A 23,602-nucleotide genomic window follows, 5' to 3' on the forward strand; every position below is an offset into this window, starting at 1 on the left:
AATTGCTATTGCCGCCTCAAAAAAGGATGGAAAATACACCAGATGGATGTAAAGACTACATTTCTGAATGGTATCATAGAAGAAGAAGTATACCTAGAGCAACCTAAAGGTTTCACTATTCATAATAGTACTTCTCATGTTTGCAAATTGAAGAAGACTCTCTATGGGCTCAAACAAGCCCCTAGAGCCTGGTATGAAAGAATAGATAGTTACCTCATCAAGTTGCGATTCTCCAAGAATGAAGCAGATCCTAACCTCTACTTCAAAGTAACAAATGGTAACATGTTAATTTTCGTCCTTTATGTTGATGATTTATTAATCACAGGTGAAGATCATCTCATCATAAAATGCAAACAAGATCTGGCTTCTAAATTTGATATGAAAGACTTGGGTCTCCTGCATTACTTTCTGGGACTAGAAGTATGGCAAGAAGACAATTATATCATTTTGAATCAAGGTAAATACACTATTGATATTCTAAACAGATTTGGAATGATGGACAGCAAACCTATGTCTACACCCATGGAAACGAATCTACATAAACTAAAAGATGCAGGCTCTGAGTCAGAATTAGTCAATCCTACTCTCTGTCGACAGATAATTGGATCATTGATGTACTTGGTAAATACCAGGCCAGACATTTGTTATGCAACAAACGCTCTCAGTCAATTCATGTGTGAACCTATTGTGACATATTCACACATCGCCCCATTGCAAATGGACATCGCCCCATTGCAAATGGGGACCCCTACTTTTTTTGCTTTCAAGGGTTTGCTTTCTAGGTTTTTTAGGGTTTTGTTTGTTAGCCTTTGCATTTTGAGTGTCGCCAGGGGGATCACTAGGATGGCAAGCTCTGCTTGAGCCAGGGGGAGTCAACAGGTGCTCCAGGTTAGGGTTTCTTTGAAAGTCTCCCTTAGGCCTAGTTTTTCTCTTGTTGCTAATAGTGTCTTATTTGAGTGTCAAGAGGTCAATGAAGCTTGGTGAGTGAATATCATCTTTAAAGATCTGAGTTAGGTCAAATTGGTGAGTGATGAAATTTGGAATGTCATCCTGATCTTCAAATGTCCTGAAATTTGGCTAGGTCTAGAATGTCATCCTGATCCTGAAATTTGACTAAGTCTGGAAAATTGAAGAATCCTCCAAAAACTAGATTTTGCATTATAACTCCTGGAGGTCCGAAACCACTCTCAAACATCCTGACAGTATATATGGAATATAACTTTAAGTATAAGAAAGAAGAAAGATATAAGGAAATGTCACTTATACTTAAATGTTATATTCCATGTATGAATCCTGACGAAGAGACCAAAATGTCAAATTTTGCTCCTGACCCTTCCAAAGGGTCCAAAGCGAATTTCAATTTCGCTCCTGACCCTTCCAAAGGGTCCAGAGCGAAATTCTCCATAAGACATTCTACATTGACCCAAACTTAGAACTAACTCATTCCCAGGCATTATTGAGGGCAAAACACTTGTTTGGATGAAGAGATGTGAGAAATGAAGTCAAGATTTGAGCCTAAATGTGAATTTCGCTCCTGACCCTTCCAAAGGGTTCAGAGCGAAATTCTCCCTAGACACTATTTTCTCCCTTGTTTGGGCTAACATCCTTGTTGCTTGGACATGGTGGGGGTAGATTGATATGTTCTTGCCTCAGGAAGTGATTGAAAGCATTGAGGAATGAAGATTTTGACCTAAGACATGGATTTCGCTCCTGACCCTTCCAAAGGGTCCAGAGCGAAATTCATATTTCCTCTATTTTGCTCTTGAACTTGACCAAGTTTGGAACTTCTAAGGCATGGTTTGGAAGACTTGGATGCATATTTGCCTTGGAGAGGAGATTTGAGGCGATGAAATGATGGAAATCAACCTAGAAGGAGAATTTCGCTCCTGACCCTTCCAAAGGGTCCAGAGCGAAATCCTCCATTTGACCTTCTTTTTTGCCTTAAGCCCTAGGTTGGCCTTGTCTGGAGCTAGTTTGATGGTGGATTGCCTTGATTAGGATGAAAGGAAGTTGAATGGATTATGTTTGAGGAATAATTGGAGAAATGAAGTAGAAAATCAAGCCAAGAATGAGGATTTCACTCCTGACCCTCCCAAAGGGTCCAAAGCGAAAATCCCCATAACTCTCATTTTCTTCCTTGTTTTGGCCAAGTGCTGGTTTCTAAGGCATGTGGGAAGGTGAATTGGTATGTTCTTGCCTTGGGAGGTGATTGAAGGCATTAAAAGATGAAGATTCTGCCTAGAGGATAAATTTCGCTCCTGACCCTTCCAAAGCGTCCAGAGCGAAATTCTTTGAAAACCTCATTTGCTTCCTTGCTTAGGCTACTAACCTTGTTCCTTGGACGAAGAGTGATGAATTTTTTCCTTGCAAAGAAGATTGGAGTTGAAGAGATAAAATATCAAGCCTAGAGTGTGAATTTCGCTCCTGACCCTTCCAAAGGGTCCAGAGCGAAATTCCACAAAACCACTCTTTTCTCCCAATTTTGTGCCAAGTCAAGTGTGGGTCAGGGTGAGATAGGATTGGATATGTACTTAGGGATGACTTTGAGTTGCTAGTGATCAATAAATGTGAAGGAATTGAGCAAAAACTAGGATTTCGCTCCTGACCCTTCCAAAGGATCCAGAGCGAAATTCCTAAGAACACCTATTTTCCCTTCAAAGCAAGTCAAATTTTTGGTTTTTATGGCCTAGATAGGAATGGAGTAACGTTTCCTTGACCTTGGAGGTGAATTGAAGTGAATTGGAATGAAGAAAATGAAGGAACAAGTCTAAAACTCAAATTTCACTCCTCACCCTTCTGAAGGGTCTAGAGCGAAATTCTCAATTTCACCTAATTGGCTCATGATGAAGGTCAAGTTGTGGATTCCTAGGCTTTGGTGAAGAGAAAGCTAGCATATGCTTGTCTTGGAAGCATTTTGGAGTGAAGGATTGATGAAATTTGAGCTAAAATGCAAATTTCGCTCCTGACCCTTCCAAAGGGTCCAGGGCGAAATCCTAAATAGGTCGTGTCCCTGGCCAGGATTCTTAGCGAAATTCTCCTTTCTAGCCATTTTGAGGGTCAAGCAAGTTTTGTCATGTTGAGAGAGGGATCCAAGAATAAAAGTCCAGGTATGAAAAGTGAAAAGAGTAGACTTAGGTGAAGGAAAACAATCAAGTCAAGAATTTCACTCCTGACCCTTCCAAAGGGTCCAAAGCGAAATTCTCAATTTCACCTAATTTGCTCATGATGAAGGTCAAGAGATGGATTCCCAGGCCTTGGTGGAGAGAAGACTAGTGCATGCTTGCCTTGGAAGACATTTTCGATTGGAGAAGTGATAGAACTTGAGCCTAAACAAGAATTTCGCTCCTGACCCTTCTAGAGGGTCTAGAGCAAAATCCTTAAAGACTCCATCTTGCTCCAATTTTACCTCAAACTGGGTATTGGTTGAGATTAAAGGGATCCTTAGGCATGCATCTAAGCAAGCATGGTCACAAAGAGGGAAGAATTTAGGCCACGAATGCAAATTTCGCTCCTGACCCTTCCAAAGGGTCTAGAGCGAAATTCTTATAGGGCCTATCCCTGGGGAGAATCTTGAGTAAACTTCATTTTAATGTCTTCTTGTTGATGATTTAAGGTAGGAAATGCTATGTTAGAATGAATTCATTATGTGTCCTTAATCACCTTTTGGTTGGTTTTGCAAATGGAAGAAGACCAAGCCAAGGCAAAGACTACCTCTTCCAGTCCATCATCATCAAGGACGTTCCACATGCAAAAAGGGAGGACTCAAGGTGTTTTGAAGCCTTGGAAAACTACAGGTGTTCAAGAAGTTGCCAAAACCTTCACTTCACCACGCTAAGGAACCACATGATGACAAAGAAAGGCTTTGCCAACACTTCAGGGCGAGATATGCTACTGGAGAAGGAAGACTTGACAATAAGGAAGCCTTATCAAGCAAAGGAAGTACATCATTCATCACGTCAGAGACAGAAAAGGATCAACCAAGTCACAAGTGTTAGACAGGGTGGCATCCCAGTCATCATTCCTCTGGTCGGATTGGTCCACCTCAACATGACCAGATTCAATGTACCTAATTTATCGAAGACGGCACAAACTTCGAGGCACCTACCCCTGTTTCCTAATGGTTCTCAAATATTGAATGTAATTTTCTCATTGGCTAGGGAAGTTTGTTATAACAAACCCTAATTAGGGTTTTTGTCTTATAATCCTAGCCATTGGTTCTAAGTCAATCAGAGCCATCAATCTGTAAAGCGCTCTCTATATAAAGCCCTGGCTCCTCATTTGTAAAGGTTAATAGTTAATAGTTAGCTAATAGTGAATAGTCAGAGAGTAGGAAATAGATAGACTAGAGTAGAAAGAGAAGGCAAAGATTGTTGCCAAGATATTGTTGCAAAAGACTTGTAAACTTCATTGAAGAAATGGTGAATTCTATGGGTCGATTCAACAATTTGCATGGTCTCTATACTTCTCAAATTTGATTTCATGTTATTAGGTGAATGGAAGAAATTTGTATGATCAATGGTGAAATTCGTATATCCATACTACTAGCAGTTTGTTGATTGCAGACTTGCCTTGCATAGTCAACTGGAATCATTCAGCTTAAGCTTAACTTCAATTATCGATTCTTCATTGATATGCATCAACCTGACGATGTCCATGCTTGTAGCGGTGATCTAAACATCATAAAGCTTTCCTCAGAAGATTGCACTAATCTTGTGGAGATGATCCTAGGATGTCAAAGCAAGACTTAGTAAGAATTTCATCAAAAGTCATCCATTGCTCTTACGTTCTTAGTGTTAGAAATAGATCCCGTTCCAACCCTTATCCTTTTTCCTTTTTTTCAAAATCAAGGGCCGGTGAAATTCCACGTTCTAGTAATATCCAAAGCAAATCAAACGTTCTGGTCGTTGAAAGTAAGTCCCCTTGTGATTCCAACAAAATCACATCGTACCACAAAGAGCTTATCCACACGTAGAGAACCTACATATCAAAACCTTGGAGTTACTCCGACTGATCCTTCAACGAGATCTTCAGTAGTCGGGAAACTTTATTCAAGAGAGGATAAGGTACCTTTAGGTAGTTTATTCTGTGTTTGGTCGTGTACAAAAGACACGTCAACAGAACCCAAGAAAATACACCTTGTAGCAGCAAAAAACATCATGAGGTATCTACATGGAACTATTGGACTGGGACTAAAATGTGATAATGTAGAGATATGTCTACATGGATATTCTTACTCAGATTGGGCTGGTAGTGTTGTTGATCGTAAAAGTACTTCAGGATTTTGTTTTAGCTTGAGATCTGCCATGATATCTTGGTTCAACAGAAAGCAATCTTCAGTTGCACGGAGCTCCACGGAAGCTAAGTACATTGCAGCATCAATAGGAGCTCGAGAAGCAGTATGGTTGAGGAAACTACTAGTAAGATTGTTTGGACAATCCATGAACCCCACTATTATACACTATGATAATCAAAGTTGTATTAAGCTTTCTGTGAATCCGGTATTTCATAACAGATCAAAACATATTGAGATCCCCTACCATTACATCAGGGATATGGTGGAAAGAAATGTCATACAATTGAAATATATCAACACAGATGAACAAACTGCAGACATCTTAACCAAGCCCCTCTCCAAGTTGAAAGTGAATCACTTCAGAGGTAAACTTGGTATGGTAAGAATGTAATTATATTTTCTGAGGTTGAGTCTCAGTAATGTTTTAATGTTAAAAGATATCTATGTTATTTTATCCTGTGAGTTACTACATGATTATGTAGAGACATCGTGGAAGGTAACGATCTTTCACTGATGTCTGATTATGGTTACTATTGTAAGGTGACGATCTTATAAATAGTTTAACCTGCTGTCATGATGGATATTATATGAATAATGTCTATGGAGATCATGATAGTGTACATATCTTATGTAACTGAGTTACTAAGATATGCCATGATGGATACTATGAGATTTAGTATCAATGGAGACATCATGTGCAGATATCCTCCTTGATAGGCATCATGAGACTTGATGCCAGTGCACATATCAAGGAAGATATAAGTATTGTGAATATCCTATGGTTGATATTCTTGAATGTACCATACCTTGATGATACTGTAAGGTAACATTTAAATGATGGATAGATATTGCTATCCTTTATTATTTTTACGTTATCATATTGAGATGATTATTTCCTCTCTCATAACTTGAGAGTACAGTATTGATCATACCACAATCCTCCCTAGCTAAGAGGGAGTGTTAATGTTGTAGCTTCGGTCAGATTAAATTGATCAAGAAACAACTACCTAATCAGTATATGAAGATCATTATATTATAAGTGATTTATGCTGATTGAATAAAATAAATTAACTATGCTTTAAAACCTTCATTAACTCGATAATCATTATCGATTAGAGAAATTGATATTAATCACAGTGATAAATCAAACATTGATCATGCATTGTTATCGTTGTTATATTATCGATGTTATATTATCGTTGTTATATTATCATCGAACGGACATGTCTCATGTAGAGGCATGCCTCTATGTGGACTTAGTCCACGTAGAGACGTGTCCCTACATGGACATGCCTCTCCGTCCATGTATTTATATCCTTTTCGGCCTACATTTGGAAAACACATAACATACACAAAAACTAGTGCCACTACAAGTGCAGCCATCTCGCTATTACAAGTGCTACGATCCTTCATTGTTTTAAATCGCATTCTTACAAGTATACAAATCGAACTTACCTGTTCACAACAGTAGTAAATCTGAATCAGTATTGAATCAAGGAGTGCATACATCAAATAAAGAAAGGTATCATAATCTGATCTCATTTCCTTAACAATTCACCCCCCCCCCCCTACCCCCTCTCAGTATAACCGTGTGCTCTTCAAAATCGTCTTCTTAAATAATTCTACTCTTTTCCCTAAGTGCTCCCAATCAAACTTCTTTTATTGATGTTATCCTAAGGAAATTAAGTTGAAAAGGGATTGATATGCAAGTTCACCTAAATATACAACAATGGAGAATAAAATTGATACCGTCATCATCTTCTTGAGGTGCTCATCTATTCAAAACTATTCAATCACTCATACTATTATTTTAATGTAAATAAGTCTTACATTGTGTAATTCCTATTAAACAAAATAGCCTAAAAATATGGTCAGTATGGAACCTGTTGATGTGCTTTTAGCACAATTGAACATAGAATAAAATACCAAGGTATCTTATCCTCTTGAATAAAATCTCTCAAATGCTATGCTTTGCAATCAAATGAGACAACTCCAAGGTTTCTACTGTCAAGTCTTGACTCAAGGATAAGCTCAATGGTTGATGTGATTGCTGGTAATCCAAGGGGACTTGCGTTGAATACTTGAATGTTGAACGTTTGGTGGATGTTGCTGGAACTTAGATTCTAACTACTTGCTTGGAAAATAAAATGGCAAAAGGGATAGGTTTAGGAAGTCTAATCTAATTCTAAGAATGCAAGAGCGATGGACAATCTTTAGTGAAACTCAACTAAGTCTTGCTTTGACATGCAAAGCAACAACTCCACAAAGTTTAGTGTGATCTCCTAAGGAAAGCATATGATGTTCAAATCACTATCAACAACAAGGATACCATCAAGGCAATGCATATCAAAGTGTGAATTGAAATTGAAGTTAAGCTCGTTTAAGGATTCTAGTTGACCACACAAGGTAAACTTACAATCAGCAAATTGCTAGTGGTATGGATAAATGATTTTCACCATTGATCATGCACAAAGTTCTTTCATTCATCTAATTATCATTATCTAACATGAAGATCCAACAAGAAACCATCCAATTGTAGAAGAAACAACACATTTCATTATACCTTCAATGAAAAGGAAGTTTATTTACAACTTTGGCAACAATTTCTGCCTTCTCTTCCTATTCTACTCTAGCTACTATCTGCTATACTGAACTATTAACTTGCTTACTGATCTATTAACTATTAACATGCTATTAACCTTTACAAATGAGAAGATTTGAGCCTTTTATAGATAGCGCTTTACAACGAGTGGCTCAGATTGATTCACAATCAATGGCCGAGATTACAAGATGAAAACCCTAATTAGGGTTTGTTACAACAACTCCCTTTGGCCAATGAGAAAATTACATTTAGGTTCACTATTGAATGTGAACCCATAGAATATGAGGTTAGGTATCTCGAAGTTTGTGTCTCCATATGATGAGTCAAGTGCATTGCATCTACACATGTTGATGTGAAACTTCTTGATTGGCGGAGTGGTGACTAGGATGCCATCTCAATTTGCACTTGTAGACTTGATAGATTATCATGAAGGAATGTTGAGCAATTTCTCTTGATACTCAACATTATTCAGTTTGCTCAATGTGATGATGATTGATCTTCCCTTATTCATAATCTTAATTTTGTCATTCCTTGGTGTCGTTCTTGACTTCATGTTGTGGAATCTTTGATTTCTCATCACCTCCTTGTAGTGTGAATCTTGCCTTGATGTTTTCTTGTTGCTGAGCCTAAGTCCTTCATGCTGATGTTGTTCACCTCCTTCTTAACTTTTGAAGTTGATCTTTGATATTTGATGAACCCTTGAATGTGATGAACTCTTCACAATGCTGATCTGCCTTGGTATGTTGAATGACCCTTTATACTTTGGGGTTTTGACTTCTTCATGTTGTATTAGACCTGCAAGAACAAAGAAAACATTAATCTTGGAAATGACTATCTTAAGTCTGATTTGCGGATTAGACTTGCATCTCTGATTTTCAAGTTATTTCTGGTCTAATGCTATGTGAATTTTCACAGAATTCTCCTTTTAAAGTAAAAAAATGTCTTCTTTCCAAATTGTCTTCCAAAATCACCTTCCTCGAATGTAATTTTGATCAAATGAAATGATCAAAAATTAAATGCAAAATTGCTGCCTTAATGAAATTTGCTGTCTGGAAGTGCAGATCAGAATTCGAAATTGTTTTGAATGGTGAATTATGTTTGAAATAAAATCTGAACCTCTTCTTATATAGACGACGTCTTAGAGCTAAGGGTCACCACTTTTCACTACAACCTCCTTAGGCCGACTTGATTGTATTTTAGATAATTTTCTATCCTCTAAGAAGCCGCGACTTGAATGCATAATTGAACATTTTCCTTGAAACTTAAAAAATCATACCCTTGGCGCTGATGATCCTCACTATTTATCGTTGCTTAACATGATCCATAAGAAGAATTTCGGACTTTTTGAATAGCAAAGAAAAGAATTTTGTACTTTTTGGGGGTCAATGGAAGTGCATCAGATTTTTGAAGTGGCAAAGGAAGTGTATCGGACTTCTTGGAAAGCAATGGAAATGCATCGGACTTCTTGGATGGGCAATGGAAGTCACCTTAAATAGCTATCTTCCAGCTCGCTCCCATCAAAATCTTGCTGGATTCAATCTTTGGTTTCAATCCTTATGTCAATCATTCATGTCAATGAGCAAAAGGAAAGGTTGTATTTGTGGCAAGGCACAAGAAATGCTCAAGATTCTTGATCCATTCGCTCAAGCTCTTAAATTTACTATTATCAATTAATCTTCAAAACAACTCTTTGTGCCCAAATTGGACCTCTAAGAAGTCAAAAATGGTATCCTAGGCCATATCAGTGATTGGAAAACATTGCTTAAAAAAAGAAAATAATTCGTGATCTATAGAGAGCAAAGGCAAAATTTGGGACTTTTGAAGGGTCAATAGAAGTTTTTCGTACTTTCTAGGTGGCAATGGAAGAAATTCGAACTTTTGAGAGGGTAAAGGAAGAAAATCGGACCTTTTAGGGGTCAAAGGAAGTGATCTATACTTAATCAAATTTTCATCCAAAGGACTTGCCTCTCAAACCTCCTTGCCTACCATGCTTAGATTGACACCTCATCTCATACTTCTTGCCATCCAAAGGTGATGATCAAATGAAGTGATCATCATAAATCAGTTCAAATTGCTCCATTGCAAGGATTGGATCGCCGCAAAAGTATCAAATGCTCATCCTTGATCAAAAGGTTTTATGTGTTGATCGGGGCTTCTACGAGGTCAAAGGAAGTGACAATCAATGCCATGGAAGAGCAAAGGAAGTGACTGTCAATGCCAAGGAAGCGACTGACAATGCCTTAGTTGTTGATCTAGGCAATCAAAAGAAATTTTAATGCCTTAGCCAAATTTAGCATTTCATCCTGTTGATGTGTTTTCATGCACATGCGAACACAGAATAAAATACCAAGGTATCTTATCCTCTCTTGAACAAAGTTTCCCCGAATGCTGAAGATTTCGCCTAAGGATCAATCGAGGCAACTCCAAGGTTCTTATATGTAGGGTCTCTACATGTGGATAAGCTCAATTTGGTCCGATGTGATTATGCTGGATTCACAAGGGGACTTACATCCGAATGCCTGAGCGTCTGATTTGCTGGAACTCAAGTCCTATCTATTGGCTGGAAGATAAAGAAATATCAAAAGATACAGGGCTCAAAAAGTCTACTCTAAGACCTAGAATGCGAGAAGATGGATGAACGACTAGGTGGAGTCCTACTGGGCTAGGTCTTACCATCAAACTGAACAATTCGACACCAGCTCAGTGCGATCTTCTAGGGTAGTTCTGAAGATGTTCAAATCATCACTGTCAAACACTGATCATCATTCAAGTTAATGCATGAACAATAGACGTGTAACGCCTCAAGATTAAGCTCATTCGATGCCAGTTGACCATGCAAGGCGCCCTTACAATCAGTAAGAGGCTAGTGGTTTGGACTAGGCAGATTCCACGCAAGTGCATTCAACAATTTTTCTCCATTCAATCTAATTATCTACCATCTAAAATGAAGATTCAACAAGAAACCATGCATATTGCAAGAAAGAACACATTTCACCTTAACTTCAATGAAAATGGAGTTCATTTACAATTTAGGCAACAATTTCTTGCCTTCTCCTCCTAATCTACTCTAATTGCTATTCTATTTTCTATTAATCATTAGCTATTCTAACCTCTATGAACTAACTATTAAACTTTACAAATGAAGAGCCTGAGCTTTATATAGAGAGCTCCTTACATTTCAATGGCTCTGATTGATTTACAATCAATGGCTAGGATTTTACAATGAAAACCCTAATTAGGGTTTGTTACAAGAAACTCTCCTTAGCCAATGAGAAAATTACATTCCATGAATGTGGACCAATAGATGTCATGGTAGGTGCCTCAAAGTTTGTGCCATCACTGGTGAGTCAAGTACATTGAATTTGGACATGCTAAGGTGGAGTTATCTGATTGGAGGAACAGTGATTGGGATGCCACCTTGTCTTGCGTTTGCCCTTGCATTGATCTTCCTTCATCCTTGATGTACTTAGTGAATGATGTAACCCCTTGACTCTCGTGTTTGATGAAGCCTCCTTATGGTCAGATCACTCCTTAGTAGCCCACTTTACCTGAAATGCTTACAAGATCTTTCTTCTGATATCTTGTGATCTCTTTGAGGATAGTTTTCTCTATTGCTTGCGACCCTTTGAACACTTGAAGTCTTCCAACGCTTTCCTCGAACACTTGAAGTCTTCCTTCATGCATTTGAAGTGTCCTTAATGATGATGAAACTTGAGTAGGTCTTCCTTGTCCTGGCCTGATCCTCCTCCATCTTGATTTTATTAATCTGCAAAACAAACAAAGGATGATTAAGTATACATGATATATTTGTTCTGACATGATATTTCTCACCTTAAATCATCAACAAGAGGGCATTAGAATGAAATTCGCTCAAGATCCTCTCCAGGGACAAGCCCTATAGTGAAATTCGCTCTGGACTCTTTGGAAGGGTGAGGAGCGAAATTGGACAAAGTTGCTCAATTAGACCAAGATCAAATCATTTGCTCCAAAATTGTTTAGGAATGGGTTTTTCTCAAGGACCTAGTCAAAACATTAGACCTCCTAGGAATTTCCTCTGGACCCTTTGGAAGGGTCAGGAGCGAAATTTGCATTTTAGCTCAATTTTCATCATTTCTTTGCCTCAAATCTCTTCTCAAGGCAAGAATACATCAATCTTATGCCATAGGGACAAAATCTAGGCTTCAAACAAGGGGCAAAATAGTGTTTTGGGAAATTTCGCTTTGGACCTTGGCCAAGGACAGGACCTATAAGGAATTTCGCTTTGGACCCTTTGGAAGGGTCGGGAGCGAAATTGGTGATTTAGCTTCAATTCTATCACTTCATTGCCTTAAATCACCTTTCAAAGGCAAGTACATATCAATTATTTCCCAACCATGCCTTAGAAATCAAGATCTTGGCTTGAACAAGGAGGAAATAGAGGTTTTAGGAAATTTTGCTCTGGACCCTTTGGAAGGGTCAAGAGCAAAATTTACATTTTGCTTGATTTTCCCTCATGAATCTTCATTTTTCATCCTTTTCTCATCAACAACAAGTCTTTTGCCTTCAAAAATGCTTGGGAATGAACTAGTTCATAGGTTGGAGCAAGGTATAATGCTTCATGGAGAAATTCGCTCCGGACCCATTGGAAGGATCATGAGCGAAATTCTCTATTTGGCTCAATTCACACTTCTTTTCTCCTTTCTTTGCCTTGAATTTAACTTGTCAAACTTCCTTCTATCACCATCAAGTCAACTTGCTCTCAAAGTGGTGTCTACTCAGTGCTTTTGGTGAGGAAATAAGCTATCCTAAGGATTTCGCTCTGGACCCTTTGGAAGGGTCAGGAGCGAAATTTGGAAAATAGGGCTTGTCCTTGATAAAGCTTTCTCCTAGCTTGCTTGCTTAGCTTCAAACCACCTTAGAAAAATACCTTGAGGGCAATTTGCTTTAAAATTGTGAGCAAAATACATGCTTTTGAGAAATTCGCTCTAGACCCTTTGGAAGGGTCAGGAGCGAAATTGCTCTTTTAGGCTCAATTCTTCCTCATTTTCACTCATCTTGCTTTAGACTTGTCTTTTTGAATCCTTTCCTTGCCATGCATGTCCAATATATGATGCCCTTAGGGAAGAAATTGGTCTTTTGGGGAATTTCGCTCTGGACCCTTTGGAAGGGTCAGGAGCTTGAAAAAATTTCGCTTTGGACCCTTTGGAAGGGTCAGGAGCAAAATTTGCAATTATGCTCAAATTCCTTACTTTTCATCACTTCACTTTGTTTCACACCTCAATACTCTCTCAACTACGCCATAAGGACAAGGTTTATGAGGCAAATTAAGACCAAGAGGGGAGCTATAAGGGAATTTGCTCTGGACCCTTTGGAAGGGTCAGGAGCGAAATTGAAATTCGCTTTGGACCCTTTGGAAGTGTCAAGAGCAAAATTTGACATGTTAATCTCTTCGTCAGGATTCATATATGGAATATAACATTGCTCAAATTCCTTACTTTTCATCACTTCACTTTGTTTCACACCTCAATACTCTCTCAACTATGCCATAAGGACAAGGTTTATGAGGCAAATTAAGACCAAGAAGGGAGATATAAGGGAATTCGCTCTGGACCCTTTGGAAGGGTCAAGAGCGAAATTTGACATGTTAGTCTCTCCGTCAGGATTCATATATGGAATATAACATTTAAGTATAAGTGACATTACTTTAAGTTATATTCCATATATATTGTCAGGATGTTTGAGAGTGGTTTCGGACCTCCAAGAGTTATAATGCAAAATCTAGTTTTTGGAGGATTCTTCAATTTTCCAAACAGTCAAATTTCAGGATCAGGATGATATTCTAGACTTCTTAAGGCGAATTCGCTCTGTCCTTGATGTAAGGGATGGAACCTAGAAGGACATTATGCATTCAACCAAGGTTTGATTTAGCAACTTGAAGTGCAACCGGATAGTACACAAAAAACACCCTAGGAATGATCTAAATAACCCCTAATCACTCAATTGACCTGACCTCTTGAGGAGATCCACCCGACTCAATCCCTTCAATGCAAAGGCTAAGACACTAAAACGACTAACAACAAAACCAAAAGGGCTAACCCCAAAAAGCAAAAAGTGGGAGTCCGCATTTGCAATGGGGCGATGTGTGAATACGTCACAACATCTAGCGCCACCTTGAATAAATGTTCTTGAACATTTCGGATATAAAGACTCAATTGACACTTAGAACCTCCGGAAAATTCCACCCAACTTATCAAGAGATTAGAAAATGTACTCAAAGTGGAAGGAGAATCTCGACCCGGATCGAGATACTTAGTTGTTTATTACCTACGTGTGTGCAAGTGTATTCATTCCTCTCAACAAGACAACTATGATCTTCAGGTTCCCCTGTGATTGGCTACGTGGTATATCTAAACTTCATAAGCATCCTAGATAGAGCCTCGCTGACAGTCAGACCTCCATAGTCCCGACGAGTTTATCGCCGCAATCTCACGAACATTGCTTCACCTAGTCGTTCATCCATCTTCTCGCATTCTAGGTATTAGAGTAGACTTTCTGAGCCCTGTATCTTTTGATATTTCTTTATCTTCCAGCCAGTAGATAGGACTTGAGTTCCAGCAAATCAGACGCTCAGGCATTCGGATGTAAGTCCCCTTGTGAATCCAACATAATCACATCGGACCAAATTGAGCTTATCCACACGTAGAGACCCTACATATAAGAACCTTGGAGTTGCCTCGATTGATCCTTTGGCGAAATCTTCAGCATTCGGGGAAACTTTGTTCAAGAGAGGATAAGATACCTTGGTATTTTATTATGTGTTCGCATGTGCATGAAAAACACATCAACACATCCCTAGTTTTGCAAGCAAAAGATGTAAATCATTCATTTCGAAAGCCTTGAAAACTGACTGACCTCACTTAATCAAGAGAGAGAGAGACTTGACTTGATTAGCTCTTGACCAACTACACTTCTTCAATGCAAAAGTTAATAGGAAAAGACTACCAATATCCTAGAAGGCAGAAAAAGTGGGGGTCGCCTTTTGCAATGGGACAATGTGTGAATACATCACAATAGAACCCACCATATACACCATTCTTCTGGTAAAGGCCCTGTTTAAAGTTTGTTTTTCTATTACAAATATAAAAAATGGATCAAAATCTTAAGAGCTCAAAAGTTGGCATTCCAAATAACTGTGTGATGTCCCTATAATAGTGATTGATATCTGAATATACTTATGTATCAGTTATTTAATTATATGAGTTTATGACTGAAACTCTTTAATGTAATCAGTTTCATAAACATAATATATAGATTATTACACACATTTACATTAACAATACATATTCATTAAATATTACATAATATTAATATTCTTATTTACATGGTAATCATAATGCAATATTGACAAGGCAACAATAACTAATAAGACTAATAAAACATTAATAACCAATATAAAACAATATAGTGGCAGACAAGATCTGACGCATGTCAGATCTGTCTGCCTTCCCATCCATTAAATAAACCATACATGAAGACAGCACCTATATTAAGAAAGTCTAGGATCAAAATGGTAATCGATGATCACATGTTTATCATAGAAATCGCTAGTTAAAACCTTCAGTTGTAGGATTAATAAACCAATCCATATTCTGGTCAGAGCATCTAAGACATTTAAGGATTAATAATCAAGACTTTGATTAAATTAAGCATGCAGTGACTAAGGTAAAGACCGGTTCAATAAACAGAAACAAAGGAAGATAACGTTTAACATATATATAATAGCAATTGTAACCCAACGATAATAATTAGTAATATGCAAATAATCTAACGATCCAAGATGACTCTCCTTTTGTGAAGAGATGTGTCCCACTAATGAGGAGTTAGGTGAGGGTATATATAAAGATGATGTAGAAATGGCGGGGAGAGGGATGCAGGGATCTGTAAACTTTGAGGGAACCTATTGTATTTGGTATCTAAGCGCTTTGGTAACATTCACATCCTCTTCTTCCTTAAAACTGAAGAAGTAACAAAGTTTGACACTTGCATTAAGAGTTATGGATGTATGATAGATGAGCAAGTTACTTATTAATAAATTAATTGATTGAACTATGGAATATCACTGATTTGATTCATGTTAAGATAGAATTGTCTCCTAACAAATTTAGTTTAAGTCATGAGTACATAGAAATAGGTTAATTAATAATTATGGTTAAAACAGGCCTAAACCTAGTAGGGGACATTACAAACTGTCATGTTATTTTAGTCTAAGTGTGTAATCCATCACCACTTTCTAGTAAAGGATGTACTAGTGAAGTAGAAACATCAACGATGAATCAAATTCTTGACAGTTCAAAACTCGGGACTTGAAACGAACTGTCATGAAAGTAAAAACATGAAAATTATATTTTCTTTTTTTTACTTCAAGTATGCCACTCATTACCATTTTCTAGCAAAGCAGACACTAGGAAGGCCTAGAATGTACCTGCTGCATAGTGTACTCTGGCGAGACATACATCCAAACATAATCAAACTTATTATTTGACTTGAACATGTCCACGTCCTCAATGTTGCTTCGACAGTAACCAAACCGAAAACGAACTGCATTCGATGAATATATAGGATACCCCCTCTGAAAGTAAGCTGAAGAAATATTTTTATTGGCATTAGTTAGTTACAGGCTTACAGTCAATAACAGAGGACTAATAAATAAAACAAATTCTTTTAACTCATTACAAGGGATGTAACATTGCAAAGTTCAAAAATGTAATAAAACTCTCATCTCATAAATATATTTCTTAAAGTTCAGAACAGAACCTTTGAATGGACGTATTTTAACTTCATGCACAACACACAACTTTGTGTGCAATGCATAAGTCAATGTCTCAGGAACCTCTACATTGCTTTCTCCTTTACTTGACCAATAACACGGCATACCATTATCCTTTATATGCCTTGGATCCAGGGTATTGATGACACTTTCATCTGGGTAATTGTCGGTACTGGAAACCTGAATTGGCTTGCAAATGCAACTCCTCCTTGCAGGAGATCCCATTAGCTCACGGGCTAGCATGGTATAAACTTTATGTTCTCTCTCCAAATTCTCCCATTTTAAATCTTTATGGGAACTTACACCTTCATTAATGTTAATTTTATGTTCTTCCACAGAACTAAACATGGAAACTTCTGGAGAAATTCTGATGCACAAATCTTTAACGCATCTACCTTCAACCACTGCCATAGTACCAGACGTGCTTCAAGTTAATGAAAATACAACTCTCAACTAGAAGCTCAAATAAAATGTTAAAAACAGAGTAATACAAACCAAAAATTACTAGACTGCATCTAGAACAATTGTTATATATAATTCTTGATTTCTTCCTTCAAAATACATATTAAAATGTGAAACCGAAAAATCTTCTTGCTACTTAAAACAATAGTAACCAATCCTTCCTTGAAAAACACTTTTACTGACATATATCAAAAGCTGAGGGTTACGTTTGAAAAATCCACAATTATGATTTTTTACATGGTGCCAAAGTCAATTTCTCATGTTTGAAAGACAAGGAGTGACCACTATTACTTCCTTTATTCTAAATTTTTAATCTAGAAATTAAGTTGAAAGGCATATTAAAAAAAATTCAAAAGATAATGTTCCCTCCACTGCAAAAATCCAAGGTCAGCAGGCAAAGATCTGCCATTTCACTCCCCAGGCCATGGCAACATTCAAAGATATACTCTAAAATCCTTGTCCACATTGGAATTTGCACAATGCAAACTACACATCATTTTTAAATGCATTTACTAGACTAAGTTTAACAATTCTATTTTGGGGAATTTTGAGATTTCCTTCTATGGTTTGAATGTTAGGAAAATGTATTGTACACCTTGCATAATGTAATAATGTAATTTAATATTATTTGTGGTGCACCTCAGGGATCTAGGGATGTGTGCATCACATGGGTTAGACATTCCTGGGACCACTTTATGTGTTGTATGTAACATTAGGATAAATATCTAATGTGTGTTTGCATATGGGAAAATATTTAATATTGAGAAAACTTAATACTACCTTGCATAATGTTATAATGTAATTAATATTATTTGTGGTGCACCTAGGGTATCTAAGGATGTGTGCATCACATGGGTTAGAGTCCCATAGAAGCAATAGTCGGGAAAAAAAACGATTACTCCCGATTAATCGGCAATCGGGACTGTTCCCGATCAATTCCCCCAAAAAATCGGTTCCGATTTTCAACGATTTTTTCCATTTTAAATCGCCGAAAAAACACGATTAATCGCGACTAATCACTGCACGAAATCCCACCAAAAAAATTTGCCGCGAAAACCCTAGAATGTCCGCAAAAATCGATAAATAGACGAAGTTGAAGCTAAAAGGAAGCAATTAGAAGGTTTTTTTTGGTCACGCGACAGGACATTACCGGCGACTTCAAATTTTGAGGTATTTCTATTTAGTATTTACGATTCTTCCTATACTAGTTCCAAAGATTCTAAACTGTAAATTCCTTGACCATGGAGACTTGCGGGAAACAATTACTACATGTATGAATTTTCTGTATGTTTGCCATTGTTATGTATGTATATGTTTTAAGAAGTTTGCCATTATTGCACATGTATGTTTTATTTTCTGTATGTTTGTTATGTATGTATTATGTATGTATGAAACTAATATTGTTATGTATGTATATGTTGAATGGTCATTGTTTGGGATTATGAATTAAATGTTACGAATGATTAAGATGACTTTGTAATGCAAGTACATTCCCAAACCATTAAGAATATTTGAATAACAATTATGGTTAGAAAATTCAACATAAGAGGTTGCATACAAACTGTTTAACAAAATGCCTATGAAGCATAATTTGAGAAAAATTGCCAATTTGTTTGGGATTTTGACAATAACCTGGAGTCTCAACAATCCCTTCCTCCTTCAATGGCCTCACATAAAACCTCTCTTGTGCAGTCATAGTGAATATAAAACATCTTGTGCAGTAATTTTCAGATTTTAAAAAACAATACAATAACAGGTAATGTAGGTAATCTATCACCTGACACAGATTTCTGATTAAACATAATTTCTGATTAAAACATCTCACATCTGACATAATGCTGATTAGAACATAGTTTCTGATTTAGAGAACCCAACATGTGAAAAAAACTTAATCTCAATTAGAACATAATTTCCTGCAATTCATGTGTGTTGTGACGTTTTCACACATCGCCCCATTGCAAATGGGGACCCTTGCTTTTTTTGCTTTTTAGGGTTTTTTTTGTTTTGTTTTTTTTGGCCTTTTAGGGTTTTGTTAGTTAGCCTTTGCATTTTGAGTGCTGTCGGGGAGATCAATAGGATAGCAGGTCCTGCTAGAATAAAGTCCTGATCCTGAAAATTTGGCTAAGTCTGAAGTCCTGATCCTGAAAATTTGGCTAAGTCTGAAAGTCCTGATCCTAAAATTTGGCTAAGTCTGGAATGTCCTGATCCTGAAATTTGACTAAGTCTGGAAACTGAAAAACCTCAAAAAACTAGATTTTGCTATATAACTCCTGGAGGTCTGAAACCACTCTCAAACATCCTGAAAGTATATATGGAATATAACTTAAAGTATAAGTGAATGTCACTTATACTTAAATGTTATATTCCATAAAAATTATCCTGATGGAGAGTTTAAAAAGTCAAATTTCGCTCCTGTCCTTCACTGAGGATCCAGAGCGAAAAGCGCTCCTGTCCCTCTCCAAGGGTCCAAGGCGAATCGCTCATGTCCCTCACCAAGGGTCCAAAGCGAAAAAGCTTAGTGGAGTCATTCCTGACCTTGTTTGGACAAATTGAGACATCAAAGGCATGAAGGAGGACGTAATCAACCCATTGAAGATAGTTTTGAAAGTTAACAAGGCATAAATGAGCTCATAAAGGCCAGGGCGCTCCTGTCCCTCTCCAAGGGACCAGAGCGATTTTCTCTCAAGACAAGTTTTTGGCAAAAGGAAGGCAAGTTTCGCGTTTGAGGTGGGTGAAGGAAGACGCAATCGATCCGTTGAAGATAATTTTCGAAGCTAGCAAAACACAAGTGAGCTTATAAATGCAAAATCGCTCCTGTCCCTCACCAAGGGACCAGGGCGAAAATGGTTCTAAGGAGCATTCGTTCCAAAAATTGAATAGATCAAACTCAAGATTTCAAGTAAAATGCCATTTTGGACGTCCAGGATGAAGTGTTGAACGTGAAAAACAAGAATTGCAAGGCTAAAGTGTAAGGGCGCTCCTGTCCCTCTCCCAGGGACCAGAGCGATCTTGTTGATGTCCATTATCTTGCCATGCCTAGGCGCCAATATCATCTATGACACATTAAATGCCAATTTCGATAAAACCTTGAAATATTTTTGAAATTAAATTGACATTTAATAAGTGCGCAAAACATTTAATAATTAATTTATGCCTTTAAAAAATCGAAATTTTAATTATAAAGGCATTTAAAATTAATTATTATTAATTTAAAAATAAAATTGGGGCGCTTGGGGTATTATTTAATGTTTTTATAAAGTCGGCCTCTTCTTTTATTAATTTTGTTTATTTTTGGTTCTATTTTACCAAGTCGGCCTATGGATAATGAAATGGTGAGCGCCTATATAAGAGAGGTGTGTTGAGCGATTTTAATCCATCATTCACTCATCATTTCAAATGCGATTTGGAAGGGCAAAGAAGAAGTGCGAAATCTAGCTGGAGTGGAGCAAGTTTCTACAAAATGTGGAGACTAAGGAAGGCGAAATTCATCTTGAAGGCTATTGGAGAGACGTATTTCTTGCTAGATTGGAGGATAATTTCCAGATTTTGAAGACATTTGAAGGCGAATTTCCAGATCTTGAAGAAGCTAGTGGAAGGTGGAGTTCTTTTCCAAGCTAAAGGGGGTGCATTTTGCTAAAGGGAGTCTTGATCTACATTTTGCCTAGCGAATTCTCCTATTTTTGCATCATTTTTTAGAATTAATTCCCAAGTGGAGGTATGGCGTAATCACCTTGGCACCATTTTTGAAGATTTAAAGTTTGCTTTGAAAATCCTAAATTAGGAAATGATAACTCAAGATTTATCATGAAGTTTCCTAATTAAAATCTTGAATCTTACTTTTAAAGTTTAATTTGTAGATTTCAAGATATATTACTAATTTTGAAATGTTGTGTAGGTATCAAGATGGCGACTCCAAGCTCGAAAGATCTACAAGTCGGAAGACTCTCCTCAAGGACGATCAAGCAAGGACAAGGACGATCAAGCAAGGACAAGGACGACCTTCTTCGATCCAGCCTAGCAAGGACAAGGACGACATTCTTTGGACTAACATCATCAAGGGCGACCTTCTCCAATCCAGTATTCCAGGGCGAGGTACATCAATCATCCTGCACATCAAGGACACAAGAAGTCAAAGCAAAGGGTTCATTGAAGAAGCAAATAGTTCCAGATGAATTAATTAAAGCTAGCTTCTCAACAACATCAAGTTGAATATCTACCAAGTTACAAGTGTCAGATGAGGTGGCATCCCAGTCATCACTCCTCTAGTCAGTGTGGTCCACCTCAGCATGTCCAGATTCAATGTACCTAACTCATGGAAGGTGGCACAAATTCCGATGTACCTACCCCAGCTATCCATTGGTGGAATTTTCTAGAGAGGACATGTGTCCAAGCAATACAATTTTATCATTGGTCAGGCATTAAATGTTATGTAATGGTTGTAACAAACCCTAATTAGGGTTTTCATTGTTGAATCTTGGCCATTGATCTCAAATCGATCTAAGCCATCGAATTGTATTGTGGGCACTATATAAGCCCTGGCATTTCATTTTGTAAAGGCGAAAGCAATAGTTAGAATAGTTAGAATAATTAGAGAGAGTTAGAATATAGTTGATAGAATAGCAATTAGAGTAGAGTAGAGAGAGAAGGCAAAGATTGTTGCCAAGATGTTGTTGTAAAAGACTTGTAACTTCATTGAAGAAATGGTGAAATTTATGGGTCGATTCGACAATTTGCATGGTCTTTATACTTCTCATATTTGATTTCATGTTATTAGATGAGTGGAAGAAATGTGCTTGATTGATGGTGAAATTCGTATATCCATACTACTAGCAGTTTGTTGATTGCAGACTTGCCTTGCGTAGTCAACTGGAATCGTTCAGCTTAAGCCTAACTTCAATTATTGCTTCTTCATTGATATGCATCAGCGAGATGGTGTCTATGCCTGCAGTGATGATTTGAACATCATAAAGCTTTCCTTCGAAGATCGCACTGACCTTGTGGAGATGGTCCAAGGATGTCAAAACAAGACTTAGTTAGAATTTCATCAAAGATCATTCATTGCTCCTACATTCTTAGTATTAGGATTAGATCCTTTCCTTGCCCTCATCTTTTTTCCTTTTTTTCAAGTCAAAGCAAGTAAGAGCCTATGTTCCAGCAATATTCAAAGCAGATCAGACGTTCAATCATCAAATGTAAGTCCCCTTGTGATTCCAGCAAAATCACATCATACCACAGAGAGCTTATCCACACGTAGAGACCCTACATAAAAGAACATTGGAGTCACCCTGATTGATCCTTTTTTGCGACATCTTCAGCAATCAGAGGCTTTATTCAAGAGAGGATAAGGTACCCTTGGGTATTTTATTCTGTGTTAGGCAGTGTACAAAATACACGTCAACAATGTGTTCAAGTGTCTATTTTATTTGCCTACAATATCTTTATGCTATGGAAATGCCCTAAAATATATTAAAAAAGTAGTTTTTGATTGTTTTTCTGCAATTTTTTACGTTTTTTTGTAAATCCGATTTTTTCCCGATTTTTTGAAAAAATCTTACACTTTTGTTTTGCCGATTAATTCCCCAAACGATCATTGCTTCGGTCCATACTTTGTTGTATGTAACATTGGGATTATATTTAATGTGGGTTTGCATATGGGAACATGTTTAATATTGAGAAAACTTAGTACCAATAAATAAATGAGGGGGCAATCGTTGTGTAAGCTCATGTTATTAGTCACATGGTTTATGTAATACCACTTGGTGATTTTGTGCAAGCCTATGTCTATAAAATCAACCACATCTGTAGTAGTTTAAGGTTGGCTTTTTTTGGCTAAGGCTAGATGGAAGTTGGTTTGTGTGAGCATCTGTTGTAGGTTGCACATGTGAGGGTTTGAAGCATGGATTGGGATGCGTGGTTACGTGATTCACATTTGCTTGTTCACATGAAGTGTATGTAGAGAGCTTGATGTTTCAAAAGTATTCATGGAAACCCTGCAGATGTATTGCAATCTTTGTTCATGAGATAATACATGAGTGATGGATGCCTTTGGAGATTAAGTGTTTTCTCTCTATGAGGGTTTTCTCTAGTTATATCTTGTGTCATCTTTGATGCTATATTGTTTATCCTTTTGCATGTGGATTCTGGATACTTGTTTGCACAAATTTCTCTCTTTGGGCTATGTGGAAATTGCCATGTATGGCTAGAAATTTCCTTTCATTGAATTCAGGTGTCTACATTTTGTTTCCCTCTTTTGCATTTTTAATCAGAATTTAGATGATGAAAAATCAAATTATACTTAAGTTGTTTTCATTCTGTCCAATTAGTGCCACATTTTTTTCCTTTCCTTTAGGACTTCAGGATTCTCAAGTCATCTATTGTTTATGAGAAAACTATATTCAATAATAAGCCCTATTGGATTATATGATTGCTTCTGCATTAT

At 37.3% G+C, this 23,602-nt stretch overlaps 1 protein-coding gene across 1 annotated transcript in view; it reads right to left on the bottom strand.

The window, feature by feature from the left end:
• LOC131046695 (F-box protein At4g00755) overlaps positions 1 to 23,602 on the bottom strand; it is a 58,124-nt gene that overhangs the window by 30,686 nt on the left and 3,836 nt on the right. The window contains exons 2-3 of the mRNA XM_057980476.1: positions 16,689 to 17,105; positions 16,357 to 16,514 (exon numbers count right to left, since the gene is read on the bottom strand). Of these exons, the coding sequence (XP_057836459.1) occupies positions 16,357 to 16,514; positions 16,689 to 17,105 (575 nt within the window). The remainder of the gene's footprint in view (positions 1 to 16,356; positions 16,515 to 16,688; positions 17,106 to 23,602) is intronic.

This window comes from Cryptomeria japonica, chromosome 7 (genome assembly GCF_030272615.1).
Source record: "Cryptomeria japonica chromosome 7, Sugi_1.0, whole genome shotgun sequence".
Lineage (NCBI taxonomy): Eukaryota > Viridiplantae > Streptophyta > Pinopsida > Cupressales > Cupressaceae > Cryptomeria > Cryptomeria japonica.